Consider the following 20,359-nt stretch of genomic DNA (forward strand, 5'->3'; position numbering starts at 1 on the left):
TTGGCTGTGATTTCTTCTGGACCTTTCTTTTGGGGGGAATTATTCCATTTTATAATTTTGGGTAAGTTTCTATCTTTTGCATGTTTTAAAATCTTGTTATTTGCTCTGCACCTGAGAATACTACTATATTAAAAAGGGGTTATACATTGTTCAGGGCCTGTCACTTCAGGAAGTGTTTTTGGTGTATGTTCATGCATTCTGTTGTTGTGTTTTGGCTGGTCTATCCCACTGATGTCCTCTGAAGAGCTCCTACTTGCTTGTAGTGGTGGAGTTTTGGGATCTTTAACTAGGTGTGCCTTGATTTATTTGTTGAAGTAACCCTGGAAAAGAAAAAAAAAAAAAAAACAAGGTGGGGAGAGCCTGATCCCATAAATGGAAAAAAATGAAAGGGGAGTAAAGAAAACTAACAGAGAATCAAAAACCTATAAGGCTAATTCCAGAAAAAGAGAAAGGAAAATAAAGAAGAAGAGAGAGAAAATATGTAAAAAGAATAGAATAAAAATGCCTGATATATCCATATCTATATGTATATCATCTATATCTATATCATCTATCTCTATCTCTATCTTTAGATACATATAAACAAAACAAATCAGAAACTATGAATCTGATTCCAAAAAGAAAATAAAGAAGAGGAAAGAAAAATAAAATAAAATAAAATAAAATAAAATAAAATAAAATATAAAAGGAGAAGGAGGAGGAGGAGGAAGAGGAGGAGAAAGAAACAGTTGTCTGTGCCTAGGATCAGTGGCAGTATTCGTCAGGAGGAGAGGCCAGCTGCATTGGGTCAGACAGTCTTGCTCCAATAGATAAGCAGTTGCCAAGCACAGAGGGCTGGGTTTGGCATAAGTGTGTCTCACCACCCCTGAGGGCTGCTGTGCTGTTCTCTGAAGTCCACCATGTGGGTGTTTGGGACAAAAATGACGATGGCCCAATCTCTTCTCCCCTCAACGGGTATCTCAACCCACGCTGTTCAAGCAACCCTCCCAGAATAGTGAGGGCAGTCAGCTTGCTGTGCTCCATAGTTCTCCTGCCCCTTCTAGGCACTCAGCTGGGATTCAAAACCTGAGGTCATAAAGAACTCAGTTCTGTGTGGCTCCTCTTCTGTTCCAGAATAGAGCCTCTCTACCCTGGTGATAAAAGGCCTTTGGCTGGCACCTGCATGGTCTTTTGTCCTTGGGAAGGCAATAAACCCTCTTCTGAAAGTACTCCAGGAAGGGAATGTTGTCTCCCAGTGTGCCCCTGATATAGCTACATGACATTATTCACTCCGGGGCTGGCTACCTCCTCCCCAGGAGTGTGTGCCACAGCTCCCAGCTCCCTTCTGTAGAAAGTTGTGCACTTTTGAAACCTCTGAGTTTCAGTTCCAAAGGTTGTTTACAAAAAAGAAACTGGCACTCTTCATATTTCTCATTCCCTAGTCTGTGGTCCAGAGAGGTTTTCCTCTTGTGCTAACTCGATGCTGCACTTTCACAACCCCTGTCTCTTTCTCTCCCTTTTGTCCCTCCACAGAAAGGGTTCTCTCCCCTCCCTGCCTATGCTTTTTTATCACCTTCAATTCACATACTCCCACTTTGATCCTGCCAAGCTGTGTCCCTCCCAATGTGGAGATCCGTGTGTCAGTCCGCAGGTCAATTTCCTGGGTGTCCCAAGTGGTCTGACCTCAATACAACTGGGTTTGAGGGATGAGGAAATCCCAGTCCCCCTACTTCTCCACCATCTTAACTCTTTCCCCCTATGCTTTGGTTTTATTCCTGGAATGATGGGAAAGTTGGATGATGGGTTGTGGCTGGATGGTGCTGGTAGAGGAGCCTAGTAGGAGATTCTGAGAGACGTGGTTGGATGTGCTTCTATTCTAGTTTAAATACTTCTTAATGGGCTTTTTAGATGGTCCTAGGACTGGCCTCCAAATTACCACAGGCTGGGCTCTACCTGGCTCCCCATACTCTCTTGCCAACCAGGACCTTCTCCATACCCAGGACCTTGGGAAGCTTGTTTACTTCTAAATTCACATCTTGCTGCCAGCAGAGTCTCCAACAAAGTCCCATTTAAGTCCTCAGCCACCTCCTCACCAATGCAGAACCCCACTAGTCTTCCATTGCCCACCTCCAGCTTTCTTCCAGGATTCCAGCTAATCTACCTCCTTCATCCTTTTCCACCCTTTGGATATCCCTGCCTCCCTATGGCCCCAACTCCCTGAGGCCCAGCCTTGCTAGTGCTCTGCCTCCCAAGAGCCCCTCCTCCCAAGGGCCCCACCTCTTTGAGGGCCTCAACTCCCTGAGGGCCTCACTAAGCTCCATTCCAAGTCCTGACACTGCTTGGCCAACCTCCCTACTTGTCTCTGGGTTTGGCTTGCACTTTCTTCTCAGGTCTCTCTCCTCCAGGGAAGAAAAAGCCTATAGGTAAGTGATTTCTCCTGTTTATAGGATTGTCAAGGAAACCGAGGCAGAGCTAGAGAGGAGGAAGGCTGGCCTTGGATAATAGCTGGCTGTCCAAACCCTATGGGTTTGAACAGAGGGTATTTCATGGCACCGGAGATAGACTTTGCTCTGGCAAGTGCAGACCAGAGGCCTTAGGAATTTGGGAAGGGCAGGTAGGTTTGCTGGGGCTAGAGTGATTTGGAGACCTACACTCTGTCTTCCAGATCAGAAACATTCTCAGTTCTACTGAGGAATATATGAGTTAGGGGAAGTTATTCTTGGGTGCTTCTCCCCCAGCGTCCTTTCCCCCTCTTGGCCCTGCCTTCCTTCCTGGCCTTTCCTTTCTGACCTGGTGCAGACCTTGCTTTCTTCATCTTTGTCTTTTCCACAGAGTCCAGCACATAGTATGCTTAGGCATATTCTTTGAATGAAGATTCTTCCACCTGGCTCTGCTGTTTTCTTCCAGTTTTGCCATACTTTTCTCACTGAAGGTTCTGAAATTGTCTGTATTATATCTTCTTAGGGAAGGCATTGGTGTGGATTTTGCAGAATAACATGTCAGGTTGATAAGGTGGTCCACCATCACAATGGAGGATTTGAGGGTCTTCTTCCTCCTTGCTTAAGGAGTCAGATATCTATTTTTACAGGTGCTTGAAAGTATCTATCATCCTTTTTAAATCTAATTTGAAAAGTTGTTGTGCGGATTGATTACAGACCAGGTCAGGTTGTTGGAGGAAAGATAACCTAGTTCCCCTGGGGTGTAGTTGCCTAGTGGTATTAAAACACTTGGTCTCAAAGAGGCAGTTTGCTGTTATTGCAAAACATATTTGCAACTCTTTAATTTTAAAAGCCCTTTGAAGTCTTAAACTGTTCTCCACCCTTCCCCTCCTCCCCACTGCTATGTACACTGTGAGCAATACCCCAACACCAGAAGCCCAGACAACACTTATCCATGCATGACCCTTGTTTTATGATTACATGTGGCAAATGTTTATTTCTAGATTGTCCCTCTCTTGCTCTTTAGCAGTCTTGTGCAAATTCACTCCATTATCATTGATATGCATTATTGCCTCCCAAAGGCAGATTCTTTTTAACCTCAGTTTAAACAAAATCACGTGGAAAAGGCTGGTTCTTTTACAAAGTATATTCTTAATTTATAAATATACTTTTTGGACTGTATTCTCTTGGTTTATCCTCATCCCTTTTTCTTTTATTATTGCCTAAATCTCAAAACAGAGTGGGGATTGAAAAGAATTAGGAACGAGGGATGAAGAGTGTCCCCTACAAATTGGTGGCAGTGGATCTTTGTTATAGATTATGTTGGCTGATCTGGGATGAGGCAAGTGGGTCTTGGTGGAGAAGTCATGTTGATCTATATTTGGAATAGAACTCAGGACTCTGACTCAGATGATCTGGTGTATTTCCTACAACAAACCAAACCAAACCAAAACAAATCAAATCAAAACAAAACAAAACAAAAATTAACTTTCCAAGGGAGATGGTGGCAGTGTGAAGCAGCTACCTAGGGCTGTGAGAGGAGCCAAGCAAGTCTGGTGAGAGATGACAGAGATAAAGAGACAGGTAAGTACTTACATGGGAGGACAGAAAGACACATTTAAAGATATGAATGAAGATAACCAGAGAGATAGTCAGTCTTTCTAAGACACTTTGTGTGCAGGGTATTACTGAGGGTGTATAGTGGGAGGAGGTACATGGAAGTAGTAGCCATGGGCTCTGACAACTCACAACTGCTAGTCTGAAGGTGGAGACAGAACTTAGGGATAGATGGGACCACTGGATGGATCTAGAGTCTGTGCTTACAAGAAAAGGAAGGATTTGTGAGAAGAAACAAAGCTATTTAGCAAGTGTTCTTGGAAAACATGCGTTTGGATCAGTGCTCATTGTAGACAAGGTCCATCCTCCATCATAGTTATATTTTGGAAAATAAGTTGGGCAGACAGATGGATTTCCTTCTACTACTTTCTCCTGAGGACTTTTATTAGGTGTTCTATGTTGACAGGATCTGGGGCTGAGAAAAGGGAGTAGAGAATCGTAGGGGGAAGTGGAGAAGAAATTGATTTTCACTGTTGACATCAATGCACCACATCACTTTATTTTTAAAAATTTTAATGTTTATTTATTTTTGAGAGAGACAGAGTGCAAGCAGGGGAGGGACAGAGAGAGGGAGACACTGAATCTGAAGCAGGCTCCAGGCTCTGAGCTGTCAGCACAGAGCCCGATGCAGGGTCCAAATTCATGACTTGTGAGATCATGATCTGAGCCATAGTTGGATGCTTAACTGATTGAGCCATGCAGGCACCCCAATCACATCATTTTCTAATCCATTAATTGCACACACTCCTTGGCTTTTCCCAGCTCTCTTTCTGATTTCTGTTTGGAAAATCTAATTCTGACTCTTCCCGGTAGCCCATCTAGTTTCTGAAGACCTCTAGAAGCAGAAACTCAAGCTTTTCTCATTTCTTAAGCTGATCATCTTGTTTTGGTGTGATAGAAATGTTAAGAATTTACATAACTGGATTCTGACTGAAATTAAACTTGTAAATGTGTCAAATCATGAATGAGGAACATTGCATTTAACTCTGTCTTCTCTGAACTCATCCCAGAGAAACTAAAAAAAGCCTCTTTGTTCACAGCCACCCCAGAAAGATACTAGATAAGTATTTATAAGAGTCTATACAGTTTCTTTCTTTTTAAAAAAATTTTTTTTAACGTTTATTTATTTTTGAGACAGAGAGAGACAGAGTATGAATGGGGGAGGGTCAGAGAGAGGGAGACACAGAATCCGAAACAGGCTCCAGGCTCTGAGCTGTCAGCACAGAGCCCGACGAGGGGCTCAAACTCACAGACCGTGAGATCATGACCTGAGCCGAAGTCAGCTGCTTAACCGACTGAGCCACCAAGGCGCCCCGAGTCTCAACAGTTTCTAGAGAAGCTCTGGCTATCTAATTGTTTATCCACAGTGGTACTAGTGTGATGTTTGCATGTAGCAAGGAGTCCATAGGTATTGTGGGAAGGAAGCAAAAATGTTCTGGTCTACATCTACATAGATTTTGGTCTACATTTGTGTGGATGGATTTGGTCTACATACAGTTGGTCTGGTGTGTGTTAGTCTGCATCAGGATGAGTTTTAACTGACTTGGAATTCAGCCTCTGCCAAGGTGGGATCTCATTTGAGAGATGTATGACGGGTGGTAGGGTAGGTAGGTGAGTTGGAGGAGGTGGCTGTGTTTCCTCTTGGTCTAATGAGAAGACAGTTTGGGGACTGTCATGCCTTCAAGTTCAAGTCTTGGTTTCACCTAGTAATGTTTACTTGCATGCAGAGTTAGGGTTTCTAGCCTCATTCAGAAAACTGAAGTAGCTTCTACCCTAAGGAGTTTCTATTTTAGAAAGGGGAGACAAAGTCTTCTTCCAAATAACATGCAAACAGAATACAGTACAAAGTAAGATCATAGATGGGACGATGCTTGTTAAGGAATCAGTTGGTGAGGTTGTTCTCAGGAGATGTCTGGGAGAGAATTTTGGATATTTATTTTCTTTAGTTTGAGGCGAATTTGGTTACTTCAGCTTTCTTTCCATCCTTTCAGGGAAGCTATCTGAGCTTTACTTCTCTTTCCCCAGGGGACAAGTTACACATTTCTTACCATTGCAGTGGTTTGTCTCTTTTTTTATTTTTCTGCACAGACCAAGATGGAGAATTATTGTTTTTAATTATTATTAATATTATATCATAGTATATAGATCTGTATCAATATCTCTAGCAAATATTTACCTGGATCTGTCTATTTGGGCAAGCTGGATTTACTGGTTCAAGGTGTTATGGAGTTTGTTTCATGTTTTTGGTGGGGGGCATGGAAGGAAGCCCTAAATGAGGCTCTGTTTATTGGATCATGGCCCACGTTGAAGATATAACTTGAACTGATGTTTTCCTGGGAAACAGTTATACACAATGCCAAGATAGCATAATTCCCCACTCTTCTATGTGGCCTTCAGGCTGACTAATGGTACACAGAAGGTATTCACAATTCTTGCCAACAATGGAAAATGAGGTCCTTACTACTCTTGTCTTCCATCTAGGAAGGCATCTGGGATCTTGACATGCCCTTGCCTTTGTTCATTTCTGATTGAGGAATATCTTCCTGGCTCATAGTGTATGTATCTCTTACTTTTTTTGGTAGGTGGGAAGACATTCATGAAGTGCCATTAATTGTAAATTCCCAGAGTGGGGAATTCTGTATTTGCCCCCATTGTCTTATGCTGTGTGAAACTGAGTGTGTGATGATTTGGGATGTAATAGTGGTGGTGTTGATAATTTAGGGGGAAGAAAATATTGCTTTTGCTTGAGTTCTATTGTACAAAGAATCGCTGTGGTGCCTGAACTTTCTAATTTGGATTTTTTCTTTGTATTCACTTACAGTAGTTGAAACCTCATCAGTAATAGATTGAATCCAGTGTATCTCACATAGAAACTTCCTGTGGGACCATCCAATTTTTCACTTTAGATCCAACTCAAAATACACTGAACCCACCTGTATATTTATTCACAGATAGTACAGGAAAAATGGTGGCCAATCCAGAAAATTCTTTTCTCTAGGAGCTATGATTTAAGGGCATTTCATGGATACTTCCCTATCCTCCTTAAACAAGTTTAATCATATTCTACACAGCATTTAGTCAATTGACTATTGTCCCACTCCTCCCTTTTGCAGACAAGACTTAACTATAGTTATTGTAGTTTGAGTCCTGTGTAATGTCTAATTGCAAAGCATTAGGTGAATTATTTTTCCAAATGAAGTAAATCAGTGAAAGTAATAAAACTTGGTGTTGATGTCAGTTGTCACACATCAGGGGTATGACACTGGAGCAAACCATAAATGTGATAGATAATGCACTTTGTCTGAGCTCACTTGAATTGCTTCCTTTGTACTTTCACTTTGTGGTGAAAGAGACTTGGACTTCAGTTCTTGTGTGAGACCCCTGATATCACCAAAAGGGCTCTAAATCCTGGGGTACTTCCTTAGCTGTGACCAGTTAATTCTTTCTACCTCAGGCTTCAGCTGGAGAAGGAAAAGCAAGATGGAAGTGTCTTCAAGCAGAAGATCTGCTCCTCAGCTCCACCTCACCATATTTGACTCCTACCTTCTTTCTTAACTGAGTGTCCTCTGAGTACAAAATTCTAGTTCAGTGAGTTATGCCACTGGACATTAATGAGGAGAGAGCAGGGGGCAAAGAGAGCACACTGGAAAGATCAGATATCTATTTGTAGGTGTGCCCAGAGAAGCTTCCAGAAGGAAGGTCATGTTAAACAGGGTTTGGTGTATTCTAGGCAGAGAAGGACAGTCTGTGTGAAGGCTGATATTAATGTTATCAAGATGTACATGTGTGGGGAAAGGTTTACCCTGTTCAAGCAGGAGCCACAGAAAAGGTTAATAGGATGAGTAAGTGGTAGAAGAACTTTAAAAGAAAGCTTTAGAAATACAATCTTAGAAGTTTGGATGTAATAGCATGAAACTGCAGGTCTGGTTGGGACCTTGTGTGTGTGTATGTGTGTGTGTGTGTGTGTGTGTGTGTGTGTGTGTTTAAGACTTGAAGAAGGGGCTTCTGGGTGGCTCAGTCAGTTACGTGTCTGACTCTCTCTCTCTCAAAATAAATAAACTCAAAAAATAAAAGGCAGCTCAAGTTAAAAAAAGACTTAAGGTAAGTGTCATTTTCCAGAAGGATGGTAATGAGCACTTACATATCACTTATCTGGTACAATGTAGTGATCAGAAAGAATGTGATTTAGGGCTTCATCCTACTTCAAGGGCAGTACTCTTTGATGGTTGCTGGTTGTTCAGAGTTACCAATTTTATGGACCAGGAGGGTGGACCAGGGAGAATGGCAGGAGGCTGGCCCTGGGTATATATAGTTTTCCTTCTATTTTGTTAACTATTTGCAAACCATGGGATCCTTCTAGACAAAGGGGTAGTGTGGACAAGGTGATAAGTGTCTAAGTGGCAACATGTAAAACTATCAGTTTTTCGAAGGTTTCCATCACACCCATAGGAATAGCCAAAGTCCTCACTGTGACTCTCAGATCCTACATAAAGGATCTGGCTTCCTGCTTTCTCTCTGATTTCATCCCCTACTGCTTCCCTCTCACTCACTCTGTCTCGGCTCTACAGGCTTCCTTGATATTTCTCAAAAGTAGCCACTTACCACCACACACCCATTAGGATAGCTGCTATTAAATAAAAACAGAGGATAATGAGTGTTAACTAGGATGTGGAGAAATTGGGAGGCTTGTGCATTGCTTGTGGGAATGTAAAATGGTGCAGATGCTGTGGAAAACAGTATGATAATCTCTCTCTCTCTCTCTCTCTCTCTCTCTCTCTCTCTCTCCATATATGTGTGTGTGTGTGTGTGTGTATACATACACACACAATTACCATAGGATCCAGCAATCCCACTTCCGGGTGTATATACTATTGAATTGTATGCAAGAACTCAAAAAGATATTTCTGTACCTGTATTCATAACAGCATTACTCACAAAAGCCAAAAGGTGAAACAACGCACATGCCCATCAGTGCATGGATGCATAAGCAAGATGTGGGATATACACAATGGAATATTACTGAGCCTTGAGGAGGAAGGACATTCTGACATATGCTCCAACATGGGTGAACCTTGAAGACATTACGTTAAGTGAAATAAGCTGGTAACAAAAGGACAATATTGTTTGATTCCACTTACATAAAGTACCCAGAGTGGTCAAATTTATAGCGACAGAAAGTAGGTGGTGGTTGGTTGTCAGGGGCTGCAGGGAGGGAAGAATGGGGAGTTGCTGTTGAGTGGGTACAGAGTTTCAGCTGAGGAAGATGAACAAGTTCTGGAGATGATGGTAGTGATGGTTGCACAAGAGTGTGCAGGTAAGGCTGTCACAGATCATCCTTTTTTATAATCACAACACCCACTCTGAACACATCCTAACCTTTCCTTGTTTCCCTTTTCTCTGCAGCATTGATTGCAAATCCAACACAGTATATCTTCATAGTACTTATTTGTTTATTGTTTGCTTTCCACTGCAGGAATGTAAGCACGTTGAGTGGAGGGATTTTTGTTTTATTTGTTTTATGTGCACTGCTGAATAAATGGGGAGCAGCATATTTGTTGAATGAATATATGAAGGACTATGATTGGACATAGACTTCTATTTTTTTTAGTTAAAAAATTTTAATGTTCATTTATTTTTGAGAGAGAGAGAGAAAGACAGAACACAAGTGGGGGTGGGGCAGCAGAGAGAGGGAGACACAGACTCTAAAGCAGGCTCCAGGCTCTAAGCTGTCAGCACAGAGCCTGATGCAGGGCTCACACCCACGAGACATGATCTTGAAAGATCATGACCTGAGCTGAAGTCGGATGCTTAACCAATTCCGCTACCCAGGTGCCCCTGGACACAGACTTCTAGAGAAGACAGAAACAGGGAAAATGGGAAGATTTCATTTTTCATTTGATTTTGTTAACTAATTTTTGGTACCCTTGGATATAAGACTTGGCCCCAGTGTTCATGGCAGCTTTTGTTCTGTTTAGCTTTTCATATGTATTCTGAACTGTTTCTACTTTGGAATGTTGGTGTACACATGTACCACACTTAGTATTATTTCAAGCTCTGGCCCTGAACTCAAACCTCTACTCCTGTATTCCTGACTTCCCCCTTCCAGAGTGGCAGGGCTGCTTGAGTTAGAAGTTCAGAAACTCCGGGGAAGCTCAGCTATCCAAAGAGCTTTATACTTGTTTGTTTGGGAGCCACTGGTTAGATTGGCTCCAGAGTTTTCCTTGTCTGGAAAATTTTAAGGAGGATGAGATAATTTATACACTCAGGAAGGAGCTGTCCTTGGATACAAAGAATTGTTATAATCTTTGGAGGTGTTTAAGTCCACTTATCTGAATCCTTGAGAACTGGAAAATAATTATTTAACATCCTCATTAACGTTCCTCTCAAGAGTGTCTCAAACTTCTAGCAAAGTAACTGGTATCCAAACTCTCTTTGAGGCTATTCAAGAGGAGCCACTAGGCCAACTTCCTGATTGCAGGGGTGTTAACATCCAACCAAGAGAGCCAGTAGAACTTACTGCCTTGGAAAAATGTTTTGAAAAGGAAATGTCCAGAGTGAGGGCAGTACTCTTTTTAGAGACAGAGGAGTCTCTAGGACCTCCAGGACAAAGGAGAGCAGGTGGGGCTGGTTGAGAAAGCAAGACAGCTTGCAATTAAGTGAGTGAAATTTTGGACTCGACAGGAGTTCTTTTGGTGACTTGGGATGGAACTTTTGTATTGGAGTTTGGAAGGAGCTCAGAGACTGAGAGAAACCCAGGGAGGAGAGGGAAGGAAGTGGGGAGAACAGGGCATTATGGAATTTATACAAGCTGTCTTCATATTCCCTGGCCTCTCTCTGCATTTCTTTCAGCACTTCCTCTGAACAAGCACCTCCTTTGGGAGAGACAGTTTCCTAATTAAACTGATATTCATATACTCTGGGGCCTCATTAGGAAATGCCCTTAGGAAATGCACTTGAAATAGATGGTGGTGCATGTTCTAGTTTCCTGTTTCCAACTAGGTTTGGCCCTTTCTCTCTCTCCCTCTCTCTCTCTCTCTCTTTTTTTTAAATCCAACTTACAGGAATGTCAACATGTAGTAGTGAATCAATACATCTACATATTCATTTTCTCTGTCCTAAATGCCTTTTGGTTTCCTGGTACAATTATGAGCAGATCCTTATCCTGGTTAGTGTAGGTTGGGGGTGGGAGTGTGAAATTCAGAAAGAGGAGGTATATGAAACCTGGCCTTGCCCTCTGGCAGCTTTTTAAGAATTTAAGTGACCTACCCAGGACACCAGCTGACAGAAAGGGAAAACTAGTTTCAGCTAAGCATCAGGACAGGCTCTAAGTGCTGGCAGGAAGGGGAGGAGGTGGGTGATGGGGATCAGTCAGGAAGTCTTAGGAAAGGCTTCTTTGATGTGTGTAGCGGGAAGGTTGTAGAATAGGGTTGAGAAGAGGTAGAGCATAAAGACTGGACAGAAAGGAGTGAGGAGGGCATCCCTTGCAGGACAGGCACTTACTTAGGCCAAAGGCTCCTCCCAGGAAGGGTAAGGCAGGATCTGAGCAACTGAGTCAGGAAGGAGGTGATGGGCCTGAGGGTGGGGACAGAATTAGGGTGGGACTTTGACAGCTGGGTCAGAGTCTGGACTGAATATAAACTACTGGATATAAACTATTGGAATAATCATAGATTATTTCAAGGAGAGAGGGCATTTCTGAACATGGTGCTTGAGGACAATGTTTCTCTCTGCTGTTATTATAAGCTGGATTCGTGGTACTTTCTCAGGATTCCCAATCACTGGTGTGCTTTCTCTTCTGTGAGTTTGCTTGTTCATTTGTTTGTTTGGCCTGCTTCTGTTGGAGTCATGAAATGTGATTGTTTCGTTCCCAGATGTTTTGTTCTCTGGGTTGCGTCTCTGGTATCTTCATACTTTGCAGTCCACTGTTCGTCATCTTCAGTAAAAGTGGGAAGAGCACAAAGACCACCCTGCACAAAACAGTTGAGGGAAACAGAAATTATCAAAAGCATTACCCATCTCCCACCCTGCCATTCAGATGGTCCTCCTCTGGGATTCCTCCTCAGGATCCATGGATGGACTTCAGAAGAGTGTAGGACATTTTTTTGAGGTGATCAACCTCAGAGGGGCGTGTGACTCAACAAATGTTAGGACCCATTTTTGTGTCTTTGTTGTGAGGTAGGTGACTAGGGACAGTTCCCCAGAGAAAGAGATGTGGTACAAGCATCATTAGTGTCCAGAAAGGAGCCTCCAGAGACAGTTGAAGGATCTGAAGGAGAAAGAGGAATTGGGAAAAGGGAGATGGGTTCAGAGGGAACTGGTAGGGAACTTCACCCTCTTTCTAGCAGGTATTCCTTCTCTGTATTCTCTATATGCTGACATTACAAGATTCCAGTTCCCTTCAATTTAAATCTGTTGAGTTTCTGTCCTTTATTAGATTAACCAGCTGTTCTCACATTGTCTCATGCTATTCCTTTGTTGAACCTGAAGTGCGCAGAGTGGAGTCAACCCCTCCCTCAGTTATGGACTGTTAGCACCATTGCTTCCTGTCAGGCCCCTTTTCAGTGCACTTTTTTTTTCACCTTTCATCCTGATCTTTATTCTCATTTTCCATCCTCACTGGAGGTACTTGCTTTATTATATTAACAAATGCTCTTCCAATCCATGCTCTATATGTGTATTTAGATACATTCAACCATTTAACAAATTCAAAGTGTCAACTGTGTAAGTCACAGTTATAGGTGTGGGGAATATAGCCAGGAGCAAAACACTAAAAAAGAAGTCCTGCTTTCATGGAGCTTACATTCTTTTGGAGTGAGATAAATCATGAACAAATAAATAAATAAAACATATAGTACCTTCAATAGTGATAAGTCCCACATCGGGCTTTGCAAGGACAGTGGGGAGTTGCTTTGGATTCTCTGACTCCCTCTCTGTCTGCCCATCTCTTACTTCCTCTGTCTCTCTCAAAAATAAATAAAAATTTTAAAAAAATTAAGAAGGGAAACCAGTGGAAGACTTTGAGCAGAGTAATTTCATCTCATTTTTATCAAATGCACGTTTATCCTTGACAAACAGACGGCATTTTTTGGATGTTTTATAAATGTCCATAAATGGCATTGCGCTATACACCTCGTCCTGCTTTTTACTTTTCCTACTAAACATCATCCTATCCAATTGCTATTGAATGTACTTTATTATATCTGAGTGCTGTGTAATGTTTCATTGTGCACGTAGGGCACTTTTTACTTATATATTTCTGTAGTAATCAACTCTGGCATAGCTTCCAACTTCCTGCTATCATAAACTTCCTTTGTTGAACGTGCTCATATGAGTCTCCTTATGGACTCAGGAGGGAGTTTCTTTGGGGTGTTGACCTCAGAGAGAGATTGTGGGGTGGGAGGGTGTGCATTCTTAATGGCGCTAGAATTGTGCTTCAGGATGGTGGCCCCAGTTACACTCCCACCAGATAGTTTGTATCTTCTCATCCAATTCTCATGTTGATCCAGTAAGGAAAATCCAGTAAGCTTCTAGGTGGAGGAAGAAACTGAGGCTTAGAGAGATTAAGCAAATTACTCTAGTTTATATAGTCAAGCAGAGAGGCTAGGTCTCAAATCCAAAATTTCTGATATAATATTCATTGCTCTTACCTCTATAGTACCCAGTACTGCCTCTCCCAGGAATAAGATGAGGCATCCATGGGGAAAGATATTATTATTGTATTTGAGCCTTGCATTTTTTGATGCCTGGTTGAACTCAGTCTTCCTGGGACCCGCATGTGCTTAGCACCAGCTTGTATGAGGGTGTTTAATTAGAGTCCTTAGAGTTTCAAGGTGAATTATATGGAATAAAACAGTTTTCATTTTCTCATTAGGGTTAGCTAACAGGCTCGAGGTTTAGTGAGTCATTTTGAGGTTAGAAATTTATAAATACTAAATGATTTTCAAGGTTTGTGGACTTTGAATCAGATTTCAATATTAAACATTTAGGTAGATTATATTAAGTACGTATTGTTTGCTAGGTACTGAGCTAAGTACTCCTTACTACAACCTTGTGAGGTATTTACTTTTACTCCCATTTAACTGTCATGGAAACTAAAGCCCTGAGAGGTAAAATAATTTGTTCAGAGTCACCAGGTATGAGGTTGAGTTGTGATTTGATCCTGAACAGTTCACCTGCAGAGCTTTACTACTAACTACTAAACTGTGCTGCCTTCCTGTGAAGGAAACTTTTAGAATATTTTTCCTTTGAGATTGACAGCAATTCCTGTCAATTGGGTGGCTTAGAGCAGTCATGGGAAGTATGGGGCTAGTGGAAAAGAATCTCCAGAGGGAGAGGATATAACATTTGAAAATGTTCCAAGATGTCTTCATTATGCCTCCCTCTGTCCCCTGAAGTGAGAACCTCTACATTAGGACACCTCACCCAGATTATAGGGCTTGAACATGATGCCTTCAAAAAAAAATAGGGGTTCCCTAACTGGGCTTGGGTGATTGGTTGCCTATAACCCAAAGGTGCCTGATAGTTTTAAAACAGCTGTCCTCAAAGGCAAACAATTTTTTTATCACTTTTTGTGGTTTATACCTGCCATGAATGATGTGCAGTCTAGGTGTTATCACAGTTGGTTTTCTCTCCACACTTTTGATTTTGATTGCCTTTTATAAGAAGGGTAATGTCATTTATATCTTTACCTGGGCCAGATTTATAAAAGTTACTTGGCTACAAAGTATGTATCTCAAAGTAAAGTAGATAGGAATTCTGGATTATGTGTTCTTTCAGGATTCTCTTCTCAGTTTGTGTATTTGTTCAACAAGTATTTATTGAGCACTTAATTCACACTCTGATGGAGGAGACAGGCAGCTGACCTGGAATTTTTGCTACATTATGATAAATGGCACATGAGGGAAGTCTGGGTGCTATGAGAACACATAAGAAAGGCAGCATAAGGGTCAGGGGAGGCTTCCTGGGGCAGCAACATCTGAGCTGGGAACCAAAAGAGAAGTGGGGTTAGCTTAGTGAAGGGGACAAGAAGGCATTAGAAGCAGGGGAACAGGGTGGGTGTAGGATTTTGCAGTTGCATTACGAACTGGGCAGGGGATGATGCTAGAGGAATAAGCACAGGTCAGATGATGAAGGAAGACAGGATTAAGAATGAAGGGCAATGGGAACCACTGAAGAGTTGAAGCCTGGGGGTGGGTGGGGGACACATCAATCACATTTATAGTGTAGAAAATTTCCCTGAGTTAAGTATTGACTCTCTTTGTCTATGTTGTGTGCTTGTTAGTAAATCATAACATTGGAACTGGTGGGTGGCAAATAAGGAGTCTAGATGGATTTGTAGACAGAAGGTCTGACCCATAATCCAAGGGTTCCTTTTGATAATCTGTAGAGGAGACTTTTCAATTTTGACTTGTCTTTCCATCTTTAGAAACCTCTATTAACATTTCTTAAAATTCTCTCAAAATCCAATTCTGAATAGAGAGGAGAGTGGGGGCTGCATGACTTTGTTTTCTCTGTTCTCCACTACTCCTTTCTGGGGCTTTGCTGTGAATTGTTCACCTAAAGTCTTGCTTCCCTTGAGGAGGGGCCCATTTGAATAGCAGCCAGGGGAGGAGGGGAAGGAGGAACCACACGCAGGATTCCTTCACTAAGAACACATTCAGACTGTGGTTTAAGTGAGTTAAAAATAACTCCTTGTGAAAAATTAAAAGGGAGTTACAGGTGAGTGTTTTAATACAAGTCCACAGATTGACGCAGGGTCTCCAGGCAGTTGGCTACTGACACCACAGATGGTGCAGGGTGTTTATAAAGCACAATGTGGACAGTGAGGAGACTTTCTGCAGAAGTGAATTCACCTTCTTTCTTGGAACCCAGAGAGGAAGAAGACAGAAGGAATTGTTTTGGTTGTGAGATACTGAGCTAAATGACTTATTTCTTTTCTTTCTACCCATCACAGTCTCAAAACTGTGGACATAAAAACTGTGGTGAATATTTATCGGTTACTTTATGTGGTTTATTGCATATCAGATATCATAAAATGACCTTTCTGGCTCTTCTCCCCTCTTAGTAATGGACTCTTGGTTGCCTGCTGCACCCATTTCTCCAGTGTTTTCTTTCCAGAAATCCTGTTTCTTACCTTGCAGGTAGTTATCCCCCTTTCTCCCTTTTCCTCTCTTTTCACAGCACCCATGTGGGCCTAGGAGGGTAAAGTGAAGAGTTGGACTGTACATTCTGTGACATCAGTACAGCTAAATGGATGATGCAGAATGGGGATATAGGGGGCAAAAATGACATCAGACCTTGGCTAGCTGATTTGGGGGTAAGGGTCTTAAAACTAGGGGCAAATATTTGTATTTTAAACTCAGATGATATTCTCAATATGGCTCTATAATTGCAACAAGGACCTCTAGTCTGTGAACTGTGTCATAACTCAAGCTCAAGCACCATGCAAATATCCCATGTGTAAATTATTGCACAATACATTCACCCTGTTATGTCTTAAAGCTTAATTAGTACACAAAGCTACATGAGTTAGATGAATCCAAATGGGATTATGTCATGTGGTGTGCAAAAAAAGGAGAATGTTGGAAGGTATTTGGCACTTTTTTAGGGGGGAAAGCAGAGTTGATTTCTCTATAATTTCTTTTGGTGTCGGTTTCTGTGATATTTGGGCTGCACCAAGTTATATGCGACTTCTGAGTTTTTTTGTTTGGTTGAACAACATTATTCAATAAATATTTATTGTTTACCTAGGAATTATGGAAGGATACCATATACTAGAAGAAATATGAAGGAGCAGCTTTGAATCTTGAACAAGGGAAATTGGCTACCCCAACGCAACTCAGCTTAACTCAGCCTCACTGAACTGATCCAACACTCCCCAGGCTTGCTATAGCTCTCTAATCCTTAGAATCTTCTTCAATTCCAGCTAGAATGCTGTGTCAGGCATTTCACAGATTTGGCCAAAAGCTGGTACGCAGACGTCCACTGGAGGAAGAAGTATTTGAGATTTCCTTTGAAAGAAGCCTGAGCACTCTGGATTTAGTGGCCCTGGGTGTGGGCCGCACAATAGGTGCAGGTGTGTACATCCTGGCTTGTGAGATGATCAGCAATCAAGCAGGACCATCCATCGTGATCTGCTTTTTGGTGGCTGGCTTATCTTTTGTGTTGACTGGGCTGTGCTATGCTGAGATTAGTGCCTGGGTTCCCCATTCTGGCTCCTCATATCTCTACACCTATGTCATTATTGGTGAACTCTGGGCTTTCATCACTGGCTGGAACCTCATCCTGTCCTTTACTGCTGATACAGTCATTTATACCATGACCTGGGTCTTAACCTTTGAAAACCTGCTTGGGAACCAGATGTCTCAGACCCTGCGTGAAAGCATCTCTCAGCATATTCCTCAAGTCCTCGCAGACAATCTAGGCTACTTTGCTGTGGCCCTTCTGTTGTTACTTAGAGAAATTGAATATATGAATTTTTATGAGTTATTCGCCCTTTCCAAAGTGTTCACATTGGTGAAAATTTTGGTTCTCAGTTTTGTCATCATCTCTGGCTTCATTAAGGGGGACCTGCACAACTGGCAGCTCACAGAAGAGGACTACGTAAAGGCTGGACTCAATGACACTTCTAAGTTGGGCCCTCTGGGCTCTGGAGGATTTGTGCCTTTTGGCTTCCAGGGGATTCTCCGTGGAGCAGCTACTTGTTTCTATACATTTATAGGTTTCAGTATTATTGTTACCAGAGTGAAAGAAGTCCAGAATCCCCAGCGTTCTATCCCCATGGGCATTGTGATTTCACTGTTCATCTGCTTTGTGGTATATTTTGGTGTCTTTTCTGCACTTACACTTATGGTGCCTTACTACAAGCTTCAACCTGGGAGCACCTTGCCTGAGGCATTTCTCCATATTGGCTGGGCCCCTGCCTACTATGTTGTAGGTTTTGGATTTTTCTGTAGTGTTTGTGGCATTTTCATGGGCTTTATGACCCCCATACAGTGGGCGATATGCATGATGGCAGAAGATGGCCTCCTGTTTCCTGTCTTGACCAGGATCTATACCAGTATATACCCCCGATTCATGGCCACTGTGGTATTTACGATTATTGCAGCAATCACGATATTCTTCTTTGGAATCACTGACCTTGTGGACCTCAGGTCAATTGGGACACTGGTATCTTATTCTCTGGTTGCTTTTTGTGTTCTCATCATCAGGTATCAACCTGATAGGAGGAATGGGGGACATGAAGCAGAGGTGCAGCAACAGAATGTATCTGCAGCAGAGAGGCTGACTCTACAGGGACTACTTTTTCCAGGCAGCCCCACCCCCACTCCACTCTCTGGCCAGGTTGTCTATGTTTGCTCCTCACTGCTTGTTCTTTGCCTCACTCTTCTTTGCCTGGTGCTGGCCCACTGGCCAGTTCTGCTTTCTGGAAACCTAGCGTGGATTTCAGTGGTTGTGCTCCTCCTGGTGCTCATCACTGGGATCACTGGGGTAATCTGGAGACAGCCGCAGAGCTCCAGTCCCCTTCACTTTAAGGTCCCTGCTGTACCTCTCCTCCCACTACTGAGCATCGTCATGAATGTTTACCTTATGATGCAGATGACAGCTGGCACCTGGGCCCGATTTGGTGTCGGACTCTGATTGGGTTTGCTATCTACTTTGCCTATGGAGTTCAGCACAACCTGGTCACTAACCCCACTTAAGTTAGGGCCCAAACTGTAGAACTTGAACTCAGCAGTGCCAGTACATATTTGTTTGAAATCATCACACCTGAATGCAGTAAGTTTTCCCTGCACAGTAATGGAATTTACTCCTGAGTTCATGGAAAGCTAGGCCTCCCATGGGATGTTGGTGGGGGAAACACTAAAAGAGCTGTGTATTTATGGTGAAGTGAAGGATATGTGTTTGCTCCCCCCCCCTTTTTTTTTACTTGTCTCCTTTTCAGTTGTGTCATTAGCTGCTTTCTGACTTAAAAAAATTATTTTTTAAAAGAAAGTGGTAAAATGTTTTCCTTTTCTTCATTAAATATCTACTAGTAGCTAGGAGGTAGGGAATGCCCGGCTGGTTCAGTCAGTATAGCTGACTCTTGATCTCAGCGTGGTGAGTGTGAGCCCATTTTGCATGTAGAGATCGTTTAAGAAAATATCCAGTAGCAGAATTACTGGGTCATGTGGTAATTACTTTTTTAAACTTTTTGAGGAACCTCCATACTGTTTTCCATAGTGGCTGCACCAGTTGACATTCCCACCAAAAGTGCATGAGGGTTCCTTTTTCTCCACATCCTTGCCAACACATTTTCTTGTTTTTTTTTTTTTTTTATTTTAGCCATCATGACTGGTATAAAATGATATTTGATGATGTGATTGCAGTTTTAATTTATATTTTCCTGATGATTAGTGATGCTAAGCATCTTTTCATGAATCTGTTAGCAATCTATATGTCTTCTTTGGAAAAATATCTATTCAGGATCTCTGCCCACTTTTTAATTGGATTATTTGTTTCATTGGTGTTGAGTTGTATAAGTTCTTTATGTATTTTGAGTATTAATCCCTTATTGAATATATCATTTGGAAATATCTTCTCCCATTCAGTAGGTTGCCTTTTTGTTTTGTTGATGGTTTCCTTTTCTGGAAACCAAAAGCAAAAGCTTTTTGGTTACATTAATTTGTAAAGGTGTGGGGTGCCTGGGTGGCTCAGTCGGTTGGGTGACCAACTTCACTCAGGTCATGATCTCACAGGTTGTGAGTTTGAGCCCCATGTCAGGCTCTGTGCTGATAGCTCAGAGCCTGGAGCCTGCTTTGGATTCTGTGTCTCCCTCTCTCTCTGCCCCTCCCCTGCTCTCATTCTGTCTCTCTCCTTCAAAAATAAACATTAAAAAAAATTTGAAAAGATATATGCACCGCACCCCTATGTTTATTTTAGCATTATTTACAATTGCCAGGACATGGAAGCAAACCCAAATGTCCATCAGTAGATGAATGGATAAAGAAAATGTGGTACATATGTATATATAATGGACTATTACTCAGCCATAGAGAAGAATGGAATCTTGGCATTTGTAACAACATGGATGAACTGGGTGAGTATAATGATAATTGAAATATGTCGGTCTGAGAAAGACAAATGCCATATGTTTTTGCTCTTATGAGGAATTTAAGAAATAAAACAAATTAAAAAGAAAGAAAGAAAGAAAGAAAGGAGAAAAGGCAGACAAGCAAAAACAAAACACACACACACACAAAACAGCAACAACAAAAACTGTCCCAGATTCCTAAATCAAGGAACAAACAGGTAGTTGCCAAAGGGGAGATAGGTAGAGAGATGGG

The 20,359-nt window shown here is 42.0% G+C and overlaps 1 protein-coding gene across 1 annotated transcript; it reads left to right on the forward strand.

Moving 5' to 3' along the window:
- Positions 1–2,308: 2,308 nt before the first annotated feature.
- Positions 2,309–19,275, forward strand: LOC121038831 (cationic amino acid transporter 3-like). The gene is given in 3 exon segments (XM_040488709.1): positions 2,309–2,402; positions 16,785–18,663; positions 18,666–19,275. Coding segments are annotated over 2 exon segments (1,770 nt in total). The 5' UTR covers positions 2,309–2,402; positions 16,785–16,964; the 3' UTR covers positions 18,737–19,275.
- Positions 19,276–20,359: the final 1,084 nt, after the last annotated feature.

This window comes from Herpailurus yagouaroundi, unplaced genomic scaffold (assembly GCF_014898765.1).
Source record: "Herpailurus yagouaroundi ecotype Mexico unplaced genomic scaffold, PumYag 166, whole genome shotgun sequence".
Taxonomy (NCBI): domain Eukaryota; kingdom Metazoa; phylum Chordata; class Mammalia; order Carnivora; family Felidae; genus Herpailurus; species Herpailurus yagouaroundi.